General features: G+C 39.9%; 1 protein-coding gene across 1 annotated transcript in view; it reads left to right on the top strand.

Annotated features, from left to right (window-relative positions):
* The window catches only part of rmp24 (ribonuclease MRP subunit p24), a 37,557-nt gene extending 18,339 nt beyond the window's left edge, over nucleotides 1–19,218 (top strand). Inside the window, exons 4-5 of the mRNA XM_030741418.1 lie at nucleotides 17,745–17,938; nucleotides 18,210–19,218. Of these exons, the coding sequence (XP_030597278.1) occupies nucleotides 17,745–17,938; nucleotides 18,210–18,372 (357 nt within the window). The 3' untranslated portion in view covers nucleotides 18,373–19,218. The remainder of the gene's footprint in view (nucleotides 1–17,744; nucleotides 17,939–18,209) is intronic.

Genomic DNA, 19,218 nt, shown 5'->3' with positions numbered 1-19,218 from the left:
ATTATGGCATGTAGGTGTGAAAAAAGCAATGCGTGTGCATGTACGTCCACGTACGCCTACATGTGTGAACGTGCACGTTCTAACAATCGGCCCCCACTCTCTCCCCCTTCCTCTCCTTACAATGGGTTTTATCCACAGTATTCCTGACTTCGCGCCACTACCCATAATTCATAGCGGAAACCGGTTGTTTACTTCCGTTTGCGCTGTTGTTCACGGTTGCAGGCTTACACACTTGCCGTTCAGTTTAACATTTTAACACTGCAGTTTTTTACCTGGCCTAAATGGTACCACATCGGAGGTGGAGACATTGTAAGGATGTTTTAAAAAGCAGCGAGGTAACAGTGCCTCACCCATCACTTGTGTAAATGACATGAAATTATGGCCTGAAGTCAGCTACATCCACATCAGTTACCTTGTTTTTTCCGAAGGTGTTGATGGCGGGGAAAATCGCGTAATTATAAGAGCACCAGATTACCTTCAAAGCAATAAAATCAATAAAGTAATGCTTAACAAACAAGGCAACATTGTTTTCCTTAAAGCAGCTGTAGAGCCGAGCCAGCGCATCGGCCAAGCTAAGCGCTTAGCATGGGTCATGCAAAGGGAAAGAGGAGTGGTGGAGACAGTCAGCTGTTCCTGTATCGCGATTAGGGAAATCATGCAGTGATGCTGCAGCTATTCTGTGGAAGGTATATCACTGAAACAAACACTGCCCTGGCTGAAGGCTGTGATCGGGGAGACACGCAGCTGTCATCTTGCTAACTGCTACGTGTTTACATGAAGGCAGGCATTGTTTAAGCTTTATGTAGGCTGTATACTGTAGTGTCACACTATAAATAAAATAACGTAAAAAAATAAGAGGCTGTACATTAAAGGAAAACTTAAAACATAAGGAAAAAATACAGTAATAGGATGTGCAACTGGGTAGTATAATTTGGGGGAAAAAAACAAAAACAAAAAAAACAAAACAAAAACAAATTTACAGAATAAAATAATTTGAAAAAATGTACAGACTGATGTAGTGACAACTAACAGCACAAGTTGAATCCGAGCTCATGTTCCAACTAATAAAGCCGCCTGTTACAGCACAAAGTAACCGAATTTTGTCATTACCTCTGGCTCTAACTTTGGGTAACCAGAAGTATAAAATCGAACAGTGGAAGTAGCAGTCTGTCATGGCAGCCACGTACGCTCTTCCAGAAACCCGTGGATAGGAGAATATAAATATTTAAGACGAATAATACAGCATTAAAAGCGGTTTTCCAGTGACACCTTCACCAAAACAGTGATCCGCCGAACACTCATTTACCGGACTATTTTTAATTTGATCTCATTTGCATGCCCCTGATTTTATCAGGGAAATCACCGCTTTTTGACCGTAGAGTATCTGAGCCCACAATCACTGCATTTTGCCAAACTGACATTAACACACAGGCATATTAAAGTTTTTCCCAGACTTCATCAAAGCAGCTCAATCTCCCCAACACGTTTGAATAAATACAATGTTAAATTAAAGCCGCAAGCGGCGACAATAGGCCCTCGCCGCCCAAGCGCTGGTGCCGATTGGAACCGTGCTTTTCCAGCCGTGCCAGTTTTAGCGGTTTTTTTGGCTGCTACATGTGAAATTTTGAAATGGATGAATTGGCTAACTCAAGGAAAAAGATGCCATTTTCCGGACTTTGCCATGGCAACGTCTTACATATTACATCTATTTCACCGGTAGGTTTTTTGTCCAGGGAGATGTGAAGAATGCGTGTACCAAATTTCAGGCATTTGTATGCATTTTTGAGAAAGCAAGGGTCATTTTTCCATCGCAGAAATTGCACATTTTTTCCCATAGGGATAAAATGGGACAGTTTTGTCATCGTCATGGCAACAGCGTCCAAAATATGACATAGGTGTGACTGACTTTTTTGATCAGGCTGACATCGTGAATCGGTGAGCCAAATTTCATGTATTTTGGGCAAAGTAAGCTGAAATTTTAGTATTGGAGAAATTTCACTTTTTCCCATAGGGATAAAATGGGGCATTTCTGGCTTCGCCATGGCAACGTGGTAGAAAATAGAGTATGGGTGTGATTGGCTTTTTTGATCAGGATGATATCATGAATGTTGACACAAATTTTCATGCGTTTCAGACAAAGTAAAATTCTGGACCTCCATACAAATTTTCGTTTTCTTCTGTAGGGGGCGCTATTGCACCTATAAACTTGATTCCCTAATTGTTGGTTCAGGCCGGTTCAGTAAACAAGTTATTAAATTTTGAGGCTGATCGGCCAAAGATTGTGCGAACGAATGGCGAAGCAATATTGCGGCGAGAGACAAAAACGAAGACCAAATTCACGCGGTTGCCATGGCAACACCGTTGAATATTCTATAAAACCTCGCACATCTTTTGATGCCCAACTTGTGAAGATGTTCCTGAGCGATTTTGGTGCCAGTCAGTTTAATGCCCTAGGACAAGTTAATTCAAGTACGAGGTGTGCAAAAATGCTGAATCGGCAAAGGTCAAAGTTCAGTCCAAGATGGCCGACTTCCTGTTTGTCAGGCGGCAACTCCATAATGTAATTTTTTGTCGGTCTTCATATGGTTTTTTTGTGACGCGAATTTCGTCGTTCTACGACCAACTTTTTTTTTGCCCCTCCCATAGGAATGCAAAATTTGAAAATTCTAGGGGGCGCTGTTTCGCCACTTTTTTGAGGTTTTTAATGGCGCCAATAAAAAACAAAATGTTTCACCAGACCTGGCTTGCATGGAAAAATTGGTGACTTTTCGTATATGTTCAGGGGGTCAAATTAGCGATCGTTTACTCAGAAAGAATAATAAGAATTAAAGCTGCAAGCAGCGATAATAGGCCCTCGCCGGCCGCCGCCCAAGTGCTGGTGCCGATTTGGACCGTGCTTTTCCGGCCGTGCCAGTTTTAGCCGTTTTTTTGGCACGCTACATGTGAAATTTTGAAATGGATGAATTGTGTAACTCAAGGAAAAAGATGCCATTTTCCGGACTTTGCCATGGCAACGTCTTACATATTACATCTTTTTCACCTGTAGGTTTTTTGTTCAGGGTAATGTGAAGAATGTGTGTACCAAATTTCAGGCATTTCTATGCAGTTTTGAAAAAGATATGGTCATTTTTCTATCGAAGAAATTTCTCATTTTTTCCCATAGGGATAAAAAGGGGCAGTTTTGGCATCGTCATGGGAACAGCGTCCAAAATATGACATAGGTGTGATTGACTTTTTTGATCAGGCTGACATCTGCAATCTGTGTACCAAATTTCATGTATTTCGGGCAAACTAAGCAGAAACTTTAGTATGGGGGATTTTTCGTTTTTTCCCATTAGAATAAAATGGGGCATTTCGGGCTCCGCCATGGAAACGTGTTAGAAAATAGAGTATGGGTGTAATTGGCTTTTTCGATCAGGATGACGTCAAGAATGTTGACACAAATTTTCATGCATTTCAGTGAAACTAAAATTCTGGACCTCCATACAAATTTTTGTTTGCTTCTGTAGGGGGCGCTATTGCACCTAGAAACTTGATTCCCTAATTGTGGGTTCAGGCCGGTTCAGTAAACAAGTTATTAAATTTTGAGGCTGATCGGCCAAAGATTGTGCGAAAGAATGCACAAACAAAATTGCGGCGAGAGACAAAAACTTAAAAAGCTCGTTGCGCTCGTCATTGACCCTTTTTCGTTTCTCGCGCGAGCGAATACAATAGGCTCCTCGCCGATCACTTCGTGAGGCTCGGGCCTAATAATGAACAATTCTAACAATTCCAATAATGCGCCAATCCAGCCACCTTCATATATACGTTTTCGGAAACGTCTCGATACGACCCACGTTGTCGTGAGGTCCATGGTCAATAACGAGCGCGTTGCGCAGAAAGCGCAGAGCACACCCCTGGTTATGTCTGGGAGTTTGTTCCTGTTATGTGGTAAATGCTTCACTATGTTGAGTTTTCAGTTAACTAAATAAGCTCAGCTGTGAGGCTGAACGGTGTCCTCAGCTATAGTGGTGTTAAACTAAAGGTCAGTAGTTATTTTGTTATATCTGCTGCAATTTGACTTATTTGTGCATTATGTCATTTTTTTAATGAAAATTGCTACTAACACTGGTGCTTCTGACAACCCACAATATTCTAATGATTTTACCCTCTCAGTTATCATTTGAACTTTAGTATGGACTTGACCAATTATTCTATAAATGGTAAATTAACCGGTACTTATGTAGTGCTTTTCTAATCTAACTGAGCGCTCAGAGCACTTTTTACTACAAGCCTCATTCACTTAATCACACACACATTCACGCAAGGGCTTTTTTCTGTATGTAAGCACCTTGTCTAACGTTAGCACACACACTCACACTCGACCTTCCGATTGCTCAAACCTCTGAGTCACCTGTAGCTGTTGTTGACTTCAGATCACTTATCCAATTCAGGGTTGCAGAGAGGGGACTAGAGCTTATCTCAACTGGATACACCCTGGACAGGTCACCAGTCTGTCACAGCCAGTTTAGAATCACCAACATGCATGTATGTGAACTGTGGGAGGAAGCCACAGAGTTCCTGCAAACTCTACTTCTGGATTCAAACCCAGGACCTTCTTGCTGTGACAGTGCTAACCACCGCACCATAGTGCAGCCCAACTTCACACTAGTGGACCCGCCACCCACCCCAAAAAAAAGATCAGTTTATCATTCAACTTAACTAGTCCTGCATTATCACTTAATGTATTTTTTCAAGCCGTTTTTGCCATTTAGATCAATGAAGTCATTAGTATTCATTCCACAGAAAGTGTCTGGTATCATTATGGTGCTCCACTTACTGCCCCAGCCTTACAGTGCTCCCATTAGGCTTAACTGTAAGAGCTAATGTTGCTATAGAGTGCTTTGTCAACACTCACTTTGTTCATCCCACAGCCTTCCCCAAATTGTTACAGTGGTCCCCTTTGTCTGTCCTCTCAGTGGATGGCACTGAGCAAGAATAACATGTAAAAACTGATTTTGGCCAGCACCCACCCACTCTACTGATAAACCCATTTAGATGAGGAAGCTAGTGATGGAGCATGCAGCTATAGGGTCATTTCGCCCAGCATCAATGATAGCATTGAAGAGCCCCTCTAGTGAGTTGACATCAGCCTAATGAAGAGCAGCTTTAGTGGAAATGTTGCTACATCATTAAAATCTGGTCTGCTTCATTTGCTATGCAGGTATTCACCACACAAAGCACTTTGAAGCTACTCTCCACTTTGTATCTGTTGACTCTGAGGACTAAGGTAGACAGAGAATGAGAGAGGGAGCATGAATTTAAAAAAAGATAGTGAGAGGAATAACTGCAGAAGGAAATTGGAAATATTAAAAGGGGTAAGAGAGAGAAAGGCAGGTAGATGAGCTGAAAGGAGTCAAATGATGGACTGCAAAAAGAGTTGGGACCTTGTAATATATTTTCATATGCAGCACTTCTACTTTCATGGACTGTTGTGAAGGTGAGCTCCAGGGTCTGATGAGGGGAGTTATCAGACCCTGGGTCAAACTCAACATGATAGCATGATGAACAAGCTACACGCACTGCACCTCGGAGTTCCATACTTGTTTTTTCTCTAAATCTATTAATAATTCTTTGTACTGGTGTCAAAATCTGGAAGTCCAGTAATAAATAATAAATAATAAAATTAATTATATTGCAGTTCTCAAGAAAAAGTACTTGTTAAATAAATGAAGAAAGAATGTAAGCACAATGTTCAACTACTTCAACCTGTACCTTTAGTCTTTGAGGAAGAATTTTTGTTTTTACAGTAAGCTACTGTAAATTTTACAGTATAATACAGTATTTTTAATTAAATATTAACATTTTTGTGGATGTATGTTGTGGTTTTCAGTGGTTTCAGAAGCAATGTGGCTAAGAACAGTGTTTTAGGTTTCGCTTGGGTCAACATGACAGAGACTCCTGTACTGATTAATCACATGCAGCCCAGCGTTCATGTTCAGAGTAGTTGTTAATGTTGACTACAGCAACATTCTCATAACCCTCTAATGCAAGGAGTACAGGAAGCTGATATCTTGTCATATTGCAAAAATGGCTAAATTCCCCCTGAATGTTTTATACTGATAAACCGTTTAGAGAGATTACAATAAGAGTGCTAAAATAACACAATAATAGCACCACAACCATCTCCATGATTTGCAGAGAATGGTCCAAAGAAGAGAAAATATCCAGTGAGCAGCAGTTCTCTTAGTAAAAAATACTTTGTTGATGTCAGCGGAGAATGGCCAGACAGTCTTGAGCTGATAGGAAGAAAACCATAACCCAAATAACCACTCATTACAACCAAGAAGAGCATCTCTGAATGCACAACATGTTACACCTCGAAGCAGATGGGCTATAGCCCACTGCCACTTCTGTCAGATAAGAACAGGAAACTGAGGCTGCAATTCACACAGTTTCACCAAAATTAGACAATAGAATGCTAGAAAAATTGCCAGATCTTAAGAATCACAATTTCTGCTGTGATTTTCAGATGGTAGGACCAGAATTTGGTGTGAACAACATGACAGCATTGATCCATCCTGACTTGTATCAATAGTTAAGGCTGGTTGTGGTATGATGGTGTGGGGGATATTTTCTTGGCACACTATGGGCCTTTTAATACCAACAGAGTATCATTTAAACCCCACAGCCTACCTGAGTATTGTTACTGACCCCCTGTGTCCACAGTGTGCCCATCTTCTGCCACCATGCCACAAAGCTCAAATCATCTCACACTGGTTTCTTGAACATGACAGTGAGTTCACTCAACTCAAATGGCCTCCACAGTCACCAGATCTCAGTCCAATAAAGCACCTTTGGGATGTGGTGAAATGGGAGGTTCACATCATGGATGTGCAGCTGACAGATCTGCAGCAACTGTGAGATGCTATCATGTCAGCGTGGACCAAAATGTTTTCAGCACCTTGTCGAATCTTTCCCACAAAGACTTCAGGCAGTTCAGAAGTGAAAAGGGGTCTAACTTAGCAAGCCTAATAAAAGCCTAATTAAGTGTGTGCATCACACCTCTAACACCTGTAGTGCACCCAGTCCTCGACATTCTGTCCTTAAGCGTGTGTGGCTCTCCTGTTAAACCCATAGCCAAACATAACTATGTTGTGTGTTGTTCACTGAAGGCCACTCTTAAAGACATTGAGTCGTGATTATGCACATCTCCATTCACTCATTTGCCAACAATCATCAGTGTCGATGTTTGCCCGTCACATGACTTCCTAGTAAACCAATACACCCTCCAAGAATGTCCTCTAAGGTATTTTTAACCTTTGTTTTCATGGTCACTATCCTGCCCGTGTACTGGAGGTTCAAGAGACCGCAAGTCAAGCTATATATACGGGTCATCATACACTTGTGCTCAGCTTGCTTAAAATACAGATTGATAGAATGGTGAAGATAGAAGGGGGAATGTGAAAAGCTTCCATTTGTTTGTCACCCTGACTCCATGCTGATGAAAAGAGCACAGCAATTCTGACAGGAAGAGGGGGCTCAGCACGAGCTTGGATAAAAAGACTGGTGTCCTTTTGAAAGACAACAGCTTAGTCATAATAGGACAATGATTATTTCATTATTTCTCAAATGCATAAAAAATACTATCGACAGGTCTTTGAACGCCACCAGAATGAGACGATGTGTCACAGTGAGCAATCAATTTGGCACCTGTTATTGCTTCATCATTTTATTGTTTTATGTCAGTGTTATGACTGTGTACACAGTATATCAGGCTCTTCTTACGGTCAGCCACAGGACACACAGAGGAAGAAAAGGAGGCATTATACAACACACTGATGTGTAAATTTACTTTTGTGTGTATTTTTTTTTTTTTTTGGAGCTGGAGACAGGTGTTTATTTAAAACAGGGTATGAGTATTTGCAGCTCCAGAGACTCATTTCGCTTGTGCTCTCATTTGTTCTTGGAAGTGTCAAAACAATTAGGAGAGCTTTGTGTGGATGTTTTGGGGGGTTTTTTGTGAGACACTTTGGCAAGTCAGTATTTTTATGATAGTTTTATAATCTCAAATTTGGATTCCTCTTAAGTAGTTGCTCCGGGTCATATTTCATTGTAAGTCTTTGCAGTAATTATCAGTGTAACGCTTTGTGTGCATACTCCTGTACATGCATGCTGTATACATGCTGCACACTGCTATCATAGGTGCCATTTTCCATCCACATGCTTTATAAGATTGCATTTTTTTACAGTAAATTTCCCTTTTTTTTTTTTTTTTTTTTTTTACAGTAAATGTCCCTGTTCTAGCTAAAATGTAAGTGTGCAAAATTTGAGGAGGAACACTGGACCAGTAAATCCAAATTTATATGCACACAAGCGGTTTGCAGTGTTTATACTCCAGGGTTTAAATCCTCTTTATTTCACACCATATTGCTATTGCCTTTTAGGATGTGTGTGTGTATGTGCTGCCCTTGTGCTGGATGTCAGTGCATGATAGGCTTTCCTCAGCTCTGTGAAGTTGTGTCTTAGTGCTATTATAAATCACTTTGTTTATGCATGCTGGGCAGGTTATCCAGCAGTGGATCTGGGAATAGGTTGGATGCAGCCCCACAAAGGAGGCAGAGACCCTAAATGGAGCGAAGAATAGCCTATTCTCCTCCTGCATTCTTCTCTCCTTCCTCCTTGAGTTTAGTTTTATACTTCCCAGCAGAGTTGCTTGTCACAAGGAAAATGTATTCTGTGCTTTTATGTTGTTTTGGGTGGTTAGTGTATACCTAGGACTTAAATCTTCCTATTGGTCCTTTTACGAAGACAGGTGCACAGGCACATTTACTGAATGTGTATTTTCTCTGTCATTCTATGCTTTCTAAATGTCTTCATTTTTCCCAGAAGAGCCATTTCTTTTTGACGTGAGTGAAATCTGTGGTTTAAGTCACCACTTTATCTGGACCTCACTGACTGCCTCTCGTCCTCTTACCCCCTGTTCCACTGTTTTTTGGGGTTTTTTTTTTCCTTATACACTCTGGTCTCCCTTGTTACTTCTCTCTTAAGTTTTACCTCAGCGCATGTACCTGACCACAATCTGACCTCTCATTATCCTCGTCTTTCTCCATGTCTCCTTCCTTTCTTGGCCATCTCTTCTCTTTACTGAAAAATGTGCCACTTGAGGAGATGATAAGAAACAGGAGGCAGCGATGTCTAGCTGGTGTTTTGCCTGTTTGCTGTCAGGGAGCAGAAAAAGTTCCACTGAGGGAGGGCGGGGGGGGGGGCAGAGATGAAAGTGAGTTTTACAAATAGAGGAGTCTCATTGGCAGGTGGAAATGCTCACTCTTGTGCCACGTCTATGGGGATTTAAGTAAACCATTTGAAACGTGTACATGCAGCAGTTATGGCAAACTGACATCCTTGCAAAACAAACAAACAAAAAAAATATGCACAGTATAAATTTTTATTACTGCTTTTATGCATCCACAGTTTCTTCTCCCCGCTGTCATCATGTGCCAAAACCCTTATAGAGAACCTAAAGCAGTACCATTACATCATGTCATCTCTCAATTACCCTCTCAGCCTCACCTAATTTTGTCCTGACACCACTATTAAAAGTCTGGTGTGGAACTTGGGAATTCCATTTGAAGCTTTAACTGTAAGATTGTTAGGAAGCCAACACTGTCCAGCTTTTTCATCCTCACTCACCAGCATTTGAAGTATATGGCTTCTGAAATCGAATCTGTCAGCACGTGTGTGCATTAATGGCATTCGCTGCACATCTTCTGAAAAGCCACGTACGTGCCATTCGTCACCTCTATAATAATCAGGGAAGAGTTCTAAATCCAGATCTGTCTCTGGGCTCGTTTGTTTATTCCTCAGCTTCAAAACCCCACCTATGCTCAGAACAGCTGGACTTGCTCAGTTATATCTTCAATCAGATACTGTGTAAATTTTACTCTGTGGAAACATTTTATTTAGCCTTTTTTGTAATATTAAAAATACAAACTGCTGTAGGCTGTTAGGAAGAGAGATGTCACCGTTGTATTCTGAAAATAACTGCATGCTTTTAATAAATCTGTAGTGTCTGGTTTGCATGAACTTCAACAGACAATGTCTGAGGGACTTTGAGAAGTATTTCAATCAGATTTTATTATAGAGTACTGTGCAAAAGTCTTGATCCACCTCTCATTTCTTTATATTTTGCTGGTGAAAATTGGAAATAGATGCAGTGATTTATTAAAACATATGCAAACATAAATGGAAATACCATATTTAAGGCAAAAACAGAGTTTGTACAGTTCTAATAACCTTGCAAGTCAGTATTTGGTATTGTCACCTTTATAGTACAGCACAGCCTGAACTCTCTTTGGCAGCTTTCTTGTCGTTTTGTTTAAGTAGCCTTGAGGAATAGTTCTCCAGGCTTCCTGAAGGACATTCAAAGCTCTTCTTTGGATGTTGGCTGCCTTTTCTTCTGTTCTCTGTCAAGATGATCCCGCACTGCTTCAATAATGTTGAAGTCCAGGCTCTGGGTAGGCTAGTCCATGACTGTGGGTTTTTTTTCTATCCAGGTATATTTTTGGCATTGGCAGTGTGTTTGGTATCATTATGATGCTGAAAAATAAAGCTGTTGCCAGTCACATGCTTTCCAGACTACCAGACTAAAGAACTCTTTCTTTCCCACGGCCATTAGACTCCCAAACAGCTGCGCTGATAACTCCCTCGTAGACATTACTGCACTTGACTGTCACTGTTTATTTGTCTGCATACAGCTGCACATGTATGTTCAGACCATTTTTACCATGGACTGTTGCAACATAGGATATATGCGCAATGTACATAACTTGTTATTCTTTGAGAGTTATATTTATTTTTATTGCATGCTTAATTTTATCTATTTTTGGTATTTAGACATCCAGTATGGGCAGCAAAGTACAAATTTCATTGTACAGGGAAACAATGTTTCTTCACTGTGCATATGACAATAAAGATTTTGAATCTTTGAATCTTCCAGATGGTATTGTATGGTGGATCAAAATCTGATGGTACTTTTCTGTGTTCATAATTCCATCAATTTTGATAAGATCCCCAACACCACTGACTGAAATGTAGCCCAAAACATGACAGAGCCTCCACTGTGTTTTACAGATGGCTGCAGCCACTCACGCTTGTACCTCTCTACGGACCTCCTTCATACATGATGATGATGATTTTGAATAAAAAATTTCAAATTTGGATTCATCACTCCATCAGACCTGTTGCCACTTATTTTCAGTCCAGTTCTTGTGTAATTTGGCCTACCTCAGCCTTTTCTCCCCGTTTCCCTTCTTTAATAATGGCTTCTTGACAGCCACCCTTCCACTGAGACTATTTGTGATGAGGCTTCAGTGAAGAGTAGCTGGATCAACTGAAGGGCCAGATCTCTCAGGTCCTGTGTCAGGTCTTTGCTGGATTTCTTTCCTATTTTAAGGACATGACTTGTTGATACTGTTACTCTGCTGTAGATAGTTTTTAGGCCTGCCACTTCTTTTGTCCTCCACTTTTCTAGTTTCCTCAAATTCTTTAAGAACACACTGCACACCAGACCAAGACATGCCAAGTTTTTGGCAAATAGCTCTTTGGAAATCACTTTTTCAGTTAAAAAATAGTATTTTATGCCTGTCAAACTGTGCTATCTTTGGTATTTTTCATAGATTCAACTAAAGAAATGGAAATAAATTGTGTTTTTTCTGACAGGCTGTTAGTGACAAAACATGCAGCTTGATTCATTGCTGTGTTTTATATGTAGGCACAACACTGGTTCATCCCTTGAATTTAGGTATCTTTTTATGCTTGAATGATTCGTATGATTCGGCTTTGATGGCCAAAGAAAAACTTTGAAAGACCTTCAAAAAGCCTGGAGAACTATTGCTCTAAACCACATTCAACACATTCGAAACATACAAGACTTTTGCACAACACTAAATATTTATTTATTTATTTTTTTATTTCCACATCTAAAATAGCTTTCAAACACTTATGACTGTGAAGTATTGGCAATCAGATTAGCATAGGCTACAGATGTTCATTAAAAACTCATGAGATTTCTTATTAAGAATTAAGATGAGTTTGAAACACAATGTTTTTATTTGTTTATCTAATCTGGCTGACTGGAAATTCCAATTTGTTGAGGACTGTTGGTAAGTCATCAGTTAACATCTTTATAGCTGTCCTCCAGCCTTTGCTGTTTTTGGCTCTGAGGCTGAGTCGCTAGTGTGATGCAGGATAAATTGTGACCTTTATCACTGACAACAGAGAGAGAAAGAGAGGAATATATATATATATATATATATATATATATATATATATATATAATATATATTTTTTTTTTATATATTTATTTTTTTTAATGGCAGTGTGCAGCAGTTCTGCATACAGATCAGGTGTCTCTGTGTATTTACCAGCCTGCCTGCCTCCAGACAGTGTGACTAAGTGGCATCCAATCACAGTGCGAGGCTGTGGTGAGAGGAAAGTTTATACTGCTTGCCACATATTGATCCCCAACTGCTCTTCTGCTTTCAGCTTTATTGTGTTGTATTGATGTGGTCTTGAATGACTTTCACACGCAGCGTATGTGGATATTCATACTTCGACGTTCACAGAACCAGGAACATCTCATCACACAGTCAACATTTGGCACTCAGAAACAGTTACAGGACTGATTTTCTACTTTAGGAGTCTTAACAGGCACCTAATTCTGTCCCTCATTGTGTTACTCTACTCATCTTCCTCCTCTTGGGCAGTATTGCACTGCTAAGGTCAAATTAATCAACCCAAGCTGACTTTTGGCAGCATAGAGAAAGATGGGAAGGGAGGTATTTATGGAGCAGAGGCTATTATTAGCAGGAAAGGTCCATCTGCAGAATTGATTTATGTGGGTCTCTGTGTGTATGTGTGTCATTTTGCTATTTCACAAACAATTTTGACTGCTTCTTGATGAAAACGAGCAGTCGGAAAGTGCAGGAATGTTTGTCGCATGTTGGAAGAAAGGTTCGGATGCTCTGGAAACAAAAATGAAAGGTCTGTTAGAATATTTTGTTCTGTTTTTTGTTTATGACTCCAAGAGTGTTAAACTCTCTGCTCTCATTTGTCACAGTGTTGGGTTACACACAACATTCGACTTGGCAGAGATTCAGCTACAATCCTCTCACTGAGAAATTTCAGCTTTACTCATTTAAAGCTCATACCATTATATCTTTGCATAACTTGGAGTCCTGGAGTTCTTTTGTCTGAAGTTGTGCATTAATGCATGACTCTTCACTAAATTCAGAGCTTTATTCAGTCTTTGTAATAATGATAGAAAGGAAATTTAGTGCTGCTGTCAATCTGAAATGATTTAAAACAAATGCACAGTCTTTTTTTCATGATTTAAAGGATGAACAGCAGGTGCTGACAGCCCATGCACTGTGCGTGACTGACAGAGCTAAACAGATGTGATAAATGTGTAGGGGATCAAGGTTAAGTGTATCTGTTACTGTGGCAGTCTGTATTTCATGTTTAAATGAAAACACAAGCACATATATGGTATGAGAAAGAAAGCTGGAAGCTCATTTGATATTTTCAATATGCAGAAAGAGCTGCTGTTAGACTGCTCAGTTTAGAGGCAATTATATGCTGCTGGCAAGTACTACAATCATGGCATGAAACTGAACAGGAATTCAACTTTGTGCAAAAAAAAAAAAACAAAACAAAACAGTTGTCCTTAATATCCCTTGAGGTGCATATAGGTGCTTGTTTATCCGCATTAGCCTTATGCTTGATCGGCCACTGCGCTGGTTTGTCTGCTGCCAGAATCCCAAGATGAGGAAATCGGATCTCTCTCTGCCACAGACTCACATGTTGCCTCTCCAAGTGCATACGCTGCATATTGAAGGATTACCGTAAATTAACTGAGTGCACGTGACTGGAGGGACTGCATTTTAAGTTATTATGATTTCTTATCACTATTAAACAGCCTTATTGTCCTTGTTGTTTTGAAATGGGCAGGGTCATTTCCTCAACACTTTCCAGCTGCTGATTAGCATCTCCACTGTGCACTTAGATGCAAACACTTTTTTATTAAGTAAAGATTTCTTTTCTTATGGCCTGCCATATCAGTGTTTCATTCAGGCTACCTGATGATAGCAAGGACAAGAGGATAAACAGCATGAGGTCATTCTGGCTGCAAACATCCATCTGCAGCCAGCTGTCTGTCTGTTTGATCCAGCCCACCATTAACCATGTGCACCTTTTTCCTAAGCCCCCTGCCCTCCCCTTGGTAATCATTTGACAGTCTTCTGAATTTGAAATACTAAAATCTAGGTTGTCAAGTGTCCACAGCTCTTATCACTTACAGTTAAGACTATACCGTTTATAACAGAAGAACAAATAGTTTTTGTTTAATGATGCCCTGCCAGCATCCTGTTAAGATTTGGTTAGATTAAAATTTAATGATCTATGGGAATAAATTGTTTGATCATAGCAGGGAAAAACAGGAAGTGGTGATGGGAAGATTAAATAAAATTGCAATAAAGCTGCTGCACAATATGAACTCTAGTAAACACTGGTCATCGCAACGCTCTGTGTAAGTAACTGTATGTAAGTGGATGGGAGAAGTCAGATTAAAATTGGATTGATGCATGTGCTTCATTCAATCTCTGCATGTAACTTTGATGGTTCCACATCCCACAACCACAATACGAGCACATTACTGCACATCAATGCCAAGAATTTCTCAAAGCTTACCACTTTTTATTTTCTTTTTAAGCGCATCGCTGGCTCTCACTGGATTTTCAAAGTATGGAAATCATCTTGCTGTCTGTTCTTGCTCAAATCATTTTTTTTTTTTTTTGTCATCTAATGATGCAATTGCATGCAAGGAGTGTTTATGAACTGCATGAAAGTATTGTTTTAGTGGAAATCCAACCAAATGAAGTTATTAGTGGTTTTGTGACATGCAAATATTTTAACTGTTTAAATTCTTAACTGATGTTCAGTGTCACATTGTTCATCATCACTTTATCCATTTGTCTGAAATATCTCTATATGACCAGAAAATAGTTCCAGTATAACATCCTTATGCACCCAAACCTTTTTAATTTTAATGCATTTCTTTGCGTGTGGCTGCTGCAGACTTTGTGCGCCTACTTTGCTAATATAAGAAGAGCATCAGTTATTTCAAGTTTAGGATACTGAGTTTGATGAAACTATTTTTAGTGCTGGATGTTCTCTCTCTTGAAAGGTCACCAATTCTGCCTTTCCTTATTTTCTGTCATACACGTACTGTCACAGTGGTGAATGCTCATATTAAACATGGCCTAACATTTAAATAATAGGGTCAGCATACAGCTGAGTGATCCCTGTGAGCCTTCAGACTGTTCTAAACGCTCATGTTCAGACAGATGACTCTCATTTTGGCTCTCTGTGAGCACAGGAGTTGCATCCCTGCTGCTGAAACTTTCTGTTTGCAAGAGGCAGCCAATCAGAAGAAATATAAATACATAAATATAAATGGTATGTTTCAGACAGATGAAATGAGGGGCTGCACCAAACACTTATTTAAACATAAACAAGGATTATTATGTATGTTCATGCAAAGCTGCTTCTTTTAAGTCTAAGAATAAAAATATGGAGCTGAATGTGACCATAATACATCCAATTGAATGATCGGTACAGTTTTCTTTGCTTGAGCACGAAGTTCTGAGTATTTGATCCTTTGAACATTGGAAATGTTCCACATCTAGAGTAAGAGTAAATGTTGTAATAAAGAGCATAAAAGTCATCAGTAATTCAAGAGTATTTACTGACATGCAGTTAATTGAACTACCCTGAGTTAGGTCCTTTTATCAACAGATAAACTTTATCAAAATATTTTGCATGTAGAAGTAATACTGTGATATATTCTCTAAAGAGAGTATTGGTTTATTTAGTCCATCTCCTTGACAGAGCATTGGTCAGTCCTCTTTTGAGCCACACCCCTCTGCACAGATGGGTGGGTCAGTTGCTTGGCTTGGTCTCTATAAAGCAGGACATGCAGGCTCCTGTAGTAAACACTTCTCTAAGGCTTCGGTAAAAACGAAAAGGAACTCGGAAGTCAATAGCGCTGGTTCACTGAAACCCAACTCTCCAGCACTCAGCAGTAGACACCTGTCAGAATCTGAAATGGCTACGTTTGTGTCGGTGAGTTTTTCCCATCTCATCAGCATTCAGGACTCAACAGGCTTGCCTCAGACTTGCTGACCTCTGCAGTGGTGCTTTGTTCAAACCACTTCTAACCTTGTGGCAATTCTGGATAGTTTCTGAGACTGCTGGGATTTTATTTTTTTTTTAACTTGGGTTTTGGAGGAATGTTGAGTTTTTTTTTTAACATTAATTAAAGTTAAAGTTTTCCTTCAGAGAAAAAAAAAGTGTAACTTTATTTTTCTGTGCTGGAGTTAGTTGAAGCTTGTTAATACAGCAGGAGAAAAAAAAAGACGCATATCTCATAATTAGAGCAGCTGATGCTGGGATGATCAGATTTTTTTGTCTTGTAATGGGATGCAGTTGAGAAAAAGATTCTGCTAAATACTGTAGATGGAGTGATTGTGACTTACCATAGCAGGTAGTTATTTTGTTTATCTGTTTGTCAGTTTGACTCGGTCACATTGTGGTTCATTAACTTATTTGAATAATCACTGATGATTGACTGATTTATTGTGACTGTTGTTTCATGCACTGAGCCATTTTACTGCAACACAGAGCGATAAGCCAGGAGTTAAGGATGCACATTGTATTAAATTTCAAGGATCTCCTGACCTTTAGTCCCACCTTTTAACTCTGTGTCTGCTTGTTTTTCCTTACATGGAGTTTACTTTTTATTTGAATGCAATGTGTCAGAAATTTGATTTGAATATATATGATTTGAGTTACAGAAATGGTAGTCTCGGCTAAAGCATCACAGTAGTTGTGAGTAAAAAATGTTATAGAGTTAAACCATAAAGAACTAAACAGTGTCTCTGATGGCATCCGGGTGTCATGCAAACTTACGCTATTTGAGTCCGAGAATAAAAATATGGAGCTGAATATAAGCATAATATATCTAGTTTAATCATCAGTATAGTTTTGCTTTGCTTGAGCACAAAGTTCTGTGGGCATATGATCTGTTGAATACCATAAACTTTACCCTGAATTGGCAAAACTGCATGGCAACAGCCCCACCTTGCCATCTCATAGGCTAAACACATTGTTTTCCTATCCTGCTTTGACCAGTCCAACTATTTTCATATCTCTGTGTTCATAGGTAAAATTATCTTTGGCATGGCCCAATGGGAATAGCCTCATCTGTTCAGTGAATCTCATGTCATGAATGTGCTTCCTGTACCTCATTGTAAACGTTTCCTCAGCTGTGAGATGTTAGTGCGTGTCCCTGACATCTGTGAGGCTCTTGGGCTGGCCTGTGTCACCTGAGGCATGTGAATGCTTTTTATTGCAGCTAGTCGTGCCCGAGTCCGCAGCAAACCGTTGTGTGACCCAGAGAAAGCCATAAAACTCTGGAAATGCTGAGTTTGATGAAAACTAATAACTAGAATGACAAAAAGCTTCACCTTCCTCTCTACATTAGTTGTTGAAATTATACAGAAGTAGTCTCAAGGAATTTCCTTCCAAGCACTCCTGTGGGGATGCATGTATGTCTTTACCTCAAAACCTCATTGTGTATGAGAGCAGTGCAGACACAGCGCATGCATTATTAATGAATATGTTCCTTTCCTTTCTCCTTATCCCAGATGGCCACCTGCCATACTTGCAGTAAGACATCCAGGTACAAGGGGATGAACAGGGATTTTATAGCTACATTCGCCAGGACCCACAGCACACCAGGGAGTGCTGGCAAGCACAAAACCCCACAGTCAACCAGCAAATCCAACATGAATACCCCCAAGACTCCTGGCAAGGGTAGGACACCTGCTCATACACCTAGGTAAGTTATTTTGGTTTTCTGCTACTAATGTCTGCAGAGCTAAAAGTTTAGTTGACTAACCTTAGTTGGTGTTGCAGTCATGATGTGTCAGGCATGTCAGGATTTGAATGACTGAGTTTCTATTAAGTCAGCATTCAGGGAAGAGCAGATGTACGAGCAGTACGTGTTGGTTCTATGTGGCGGGAGACAGCATGCTTTTAACATTTCCTACTAACCAACAAAATCTTAAGTTACTGCTTCTTAATTTTTCTTCCTCTCTCTTTCCCTCCAGATCCTCCTCCTCCTCTTCCAGCACTTCAGGATCAGGTTCAGCTTCCTCCAAGTCTCCTAAACCTAAAAACTGGATTGTCCAACGTCTCAGCAAGATTCTCCTGCGAGAGGACAACCAGGGCAGCAGCAAGGGGGGCTTGAAAGATTTTCTCTCCTCACTTTGAGCGTCTTAAGACTATATGTGCTTTATCTTTGTGAATACTCTTTAAAAAACAAAAACTGGGGAGTAGGCCAATGTTGTAAACCGTGTACTCCAGAGGGTCAAAGGGGAACTTGAGAATCCAGTCGAGTTTCCAAGTGTGGCGAGGCATACAGTTTGCCCAACAGCACGACTGTTGCTGGGCTGATTGGAACAGCGTGCCTGGAATTCTGAATGTCACCGGGGGGGCACTGAGGTCGCTATTTCGGCTATGAGTCAGAAAGAGATGGAGGCTTCTTTTCATCTTATTTAACACATCCCCCCGTTTGTAAACTCCCAAACTGTGAATGCTGAGGAATTATTCAGTATTTATTTATCAAACATCACAGGACGCCCAGCTTTGTTCTATGGCGGCATTCATGGCACGATGAGCTGGTTTACATATATATGAAATAAAACTACTATTCGTGCTACTTGATGTTAAAACTTTTGTATTTGATTTAATTACACATTTCAGCTTTTGGCTCTCTCCAGTGGGGAGATGTGTCTACTTTTTTATGGCAAAGTCTAAATGTTCTGCCATTGTTGCATATTTGTATATGCATATAAAGCATTCTGAATCTGTATAAGTCACCAATGAAAATATTTGTGATTATCATTCAGGATGGGACTCATCAGTTGCTGTTTACACTTACATCTGTAGACTTATAATCAATGTCATCTGTAAACTTTACATTTTCTTTTTATACTTTCTTTGGCAAAATTGTTTAGTTCTATTAAATATGACTTGTGTTGTTTTGTATTGCCTGATTGCTTACCCGGTTGTAGTTTAGCTTTTCAATGAACACAGTTGTTTAAATGCTGAAATACC

The sequence above is a fragment of the Archocentrus centrarchus genome, chromosome 11, assembly GCF_007364275.1.
Source record: "Archocentrus centrarchus isolate MPI-CPG fArcCen1 chromosome 11, fArcCen1, whole genome shotgun sequence".
NCBI lineage: Eukaryota > Metazoa > Chordata > Actinopteri > Cichliformes > Cichlidae > Archocentrus > Archocentrus centrarchus.
The sequence above is the reverse complement of the archived record's forward strand: the minus strand, read 5'-3'. Positions and strand labels throughout refer to the sequence as shown.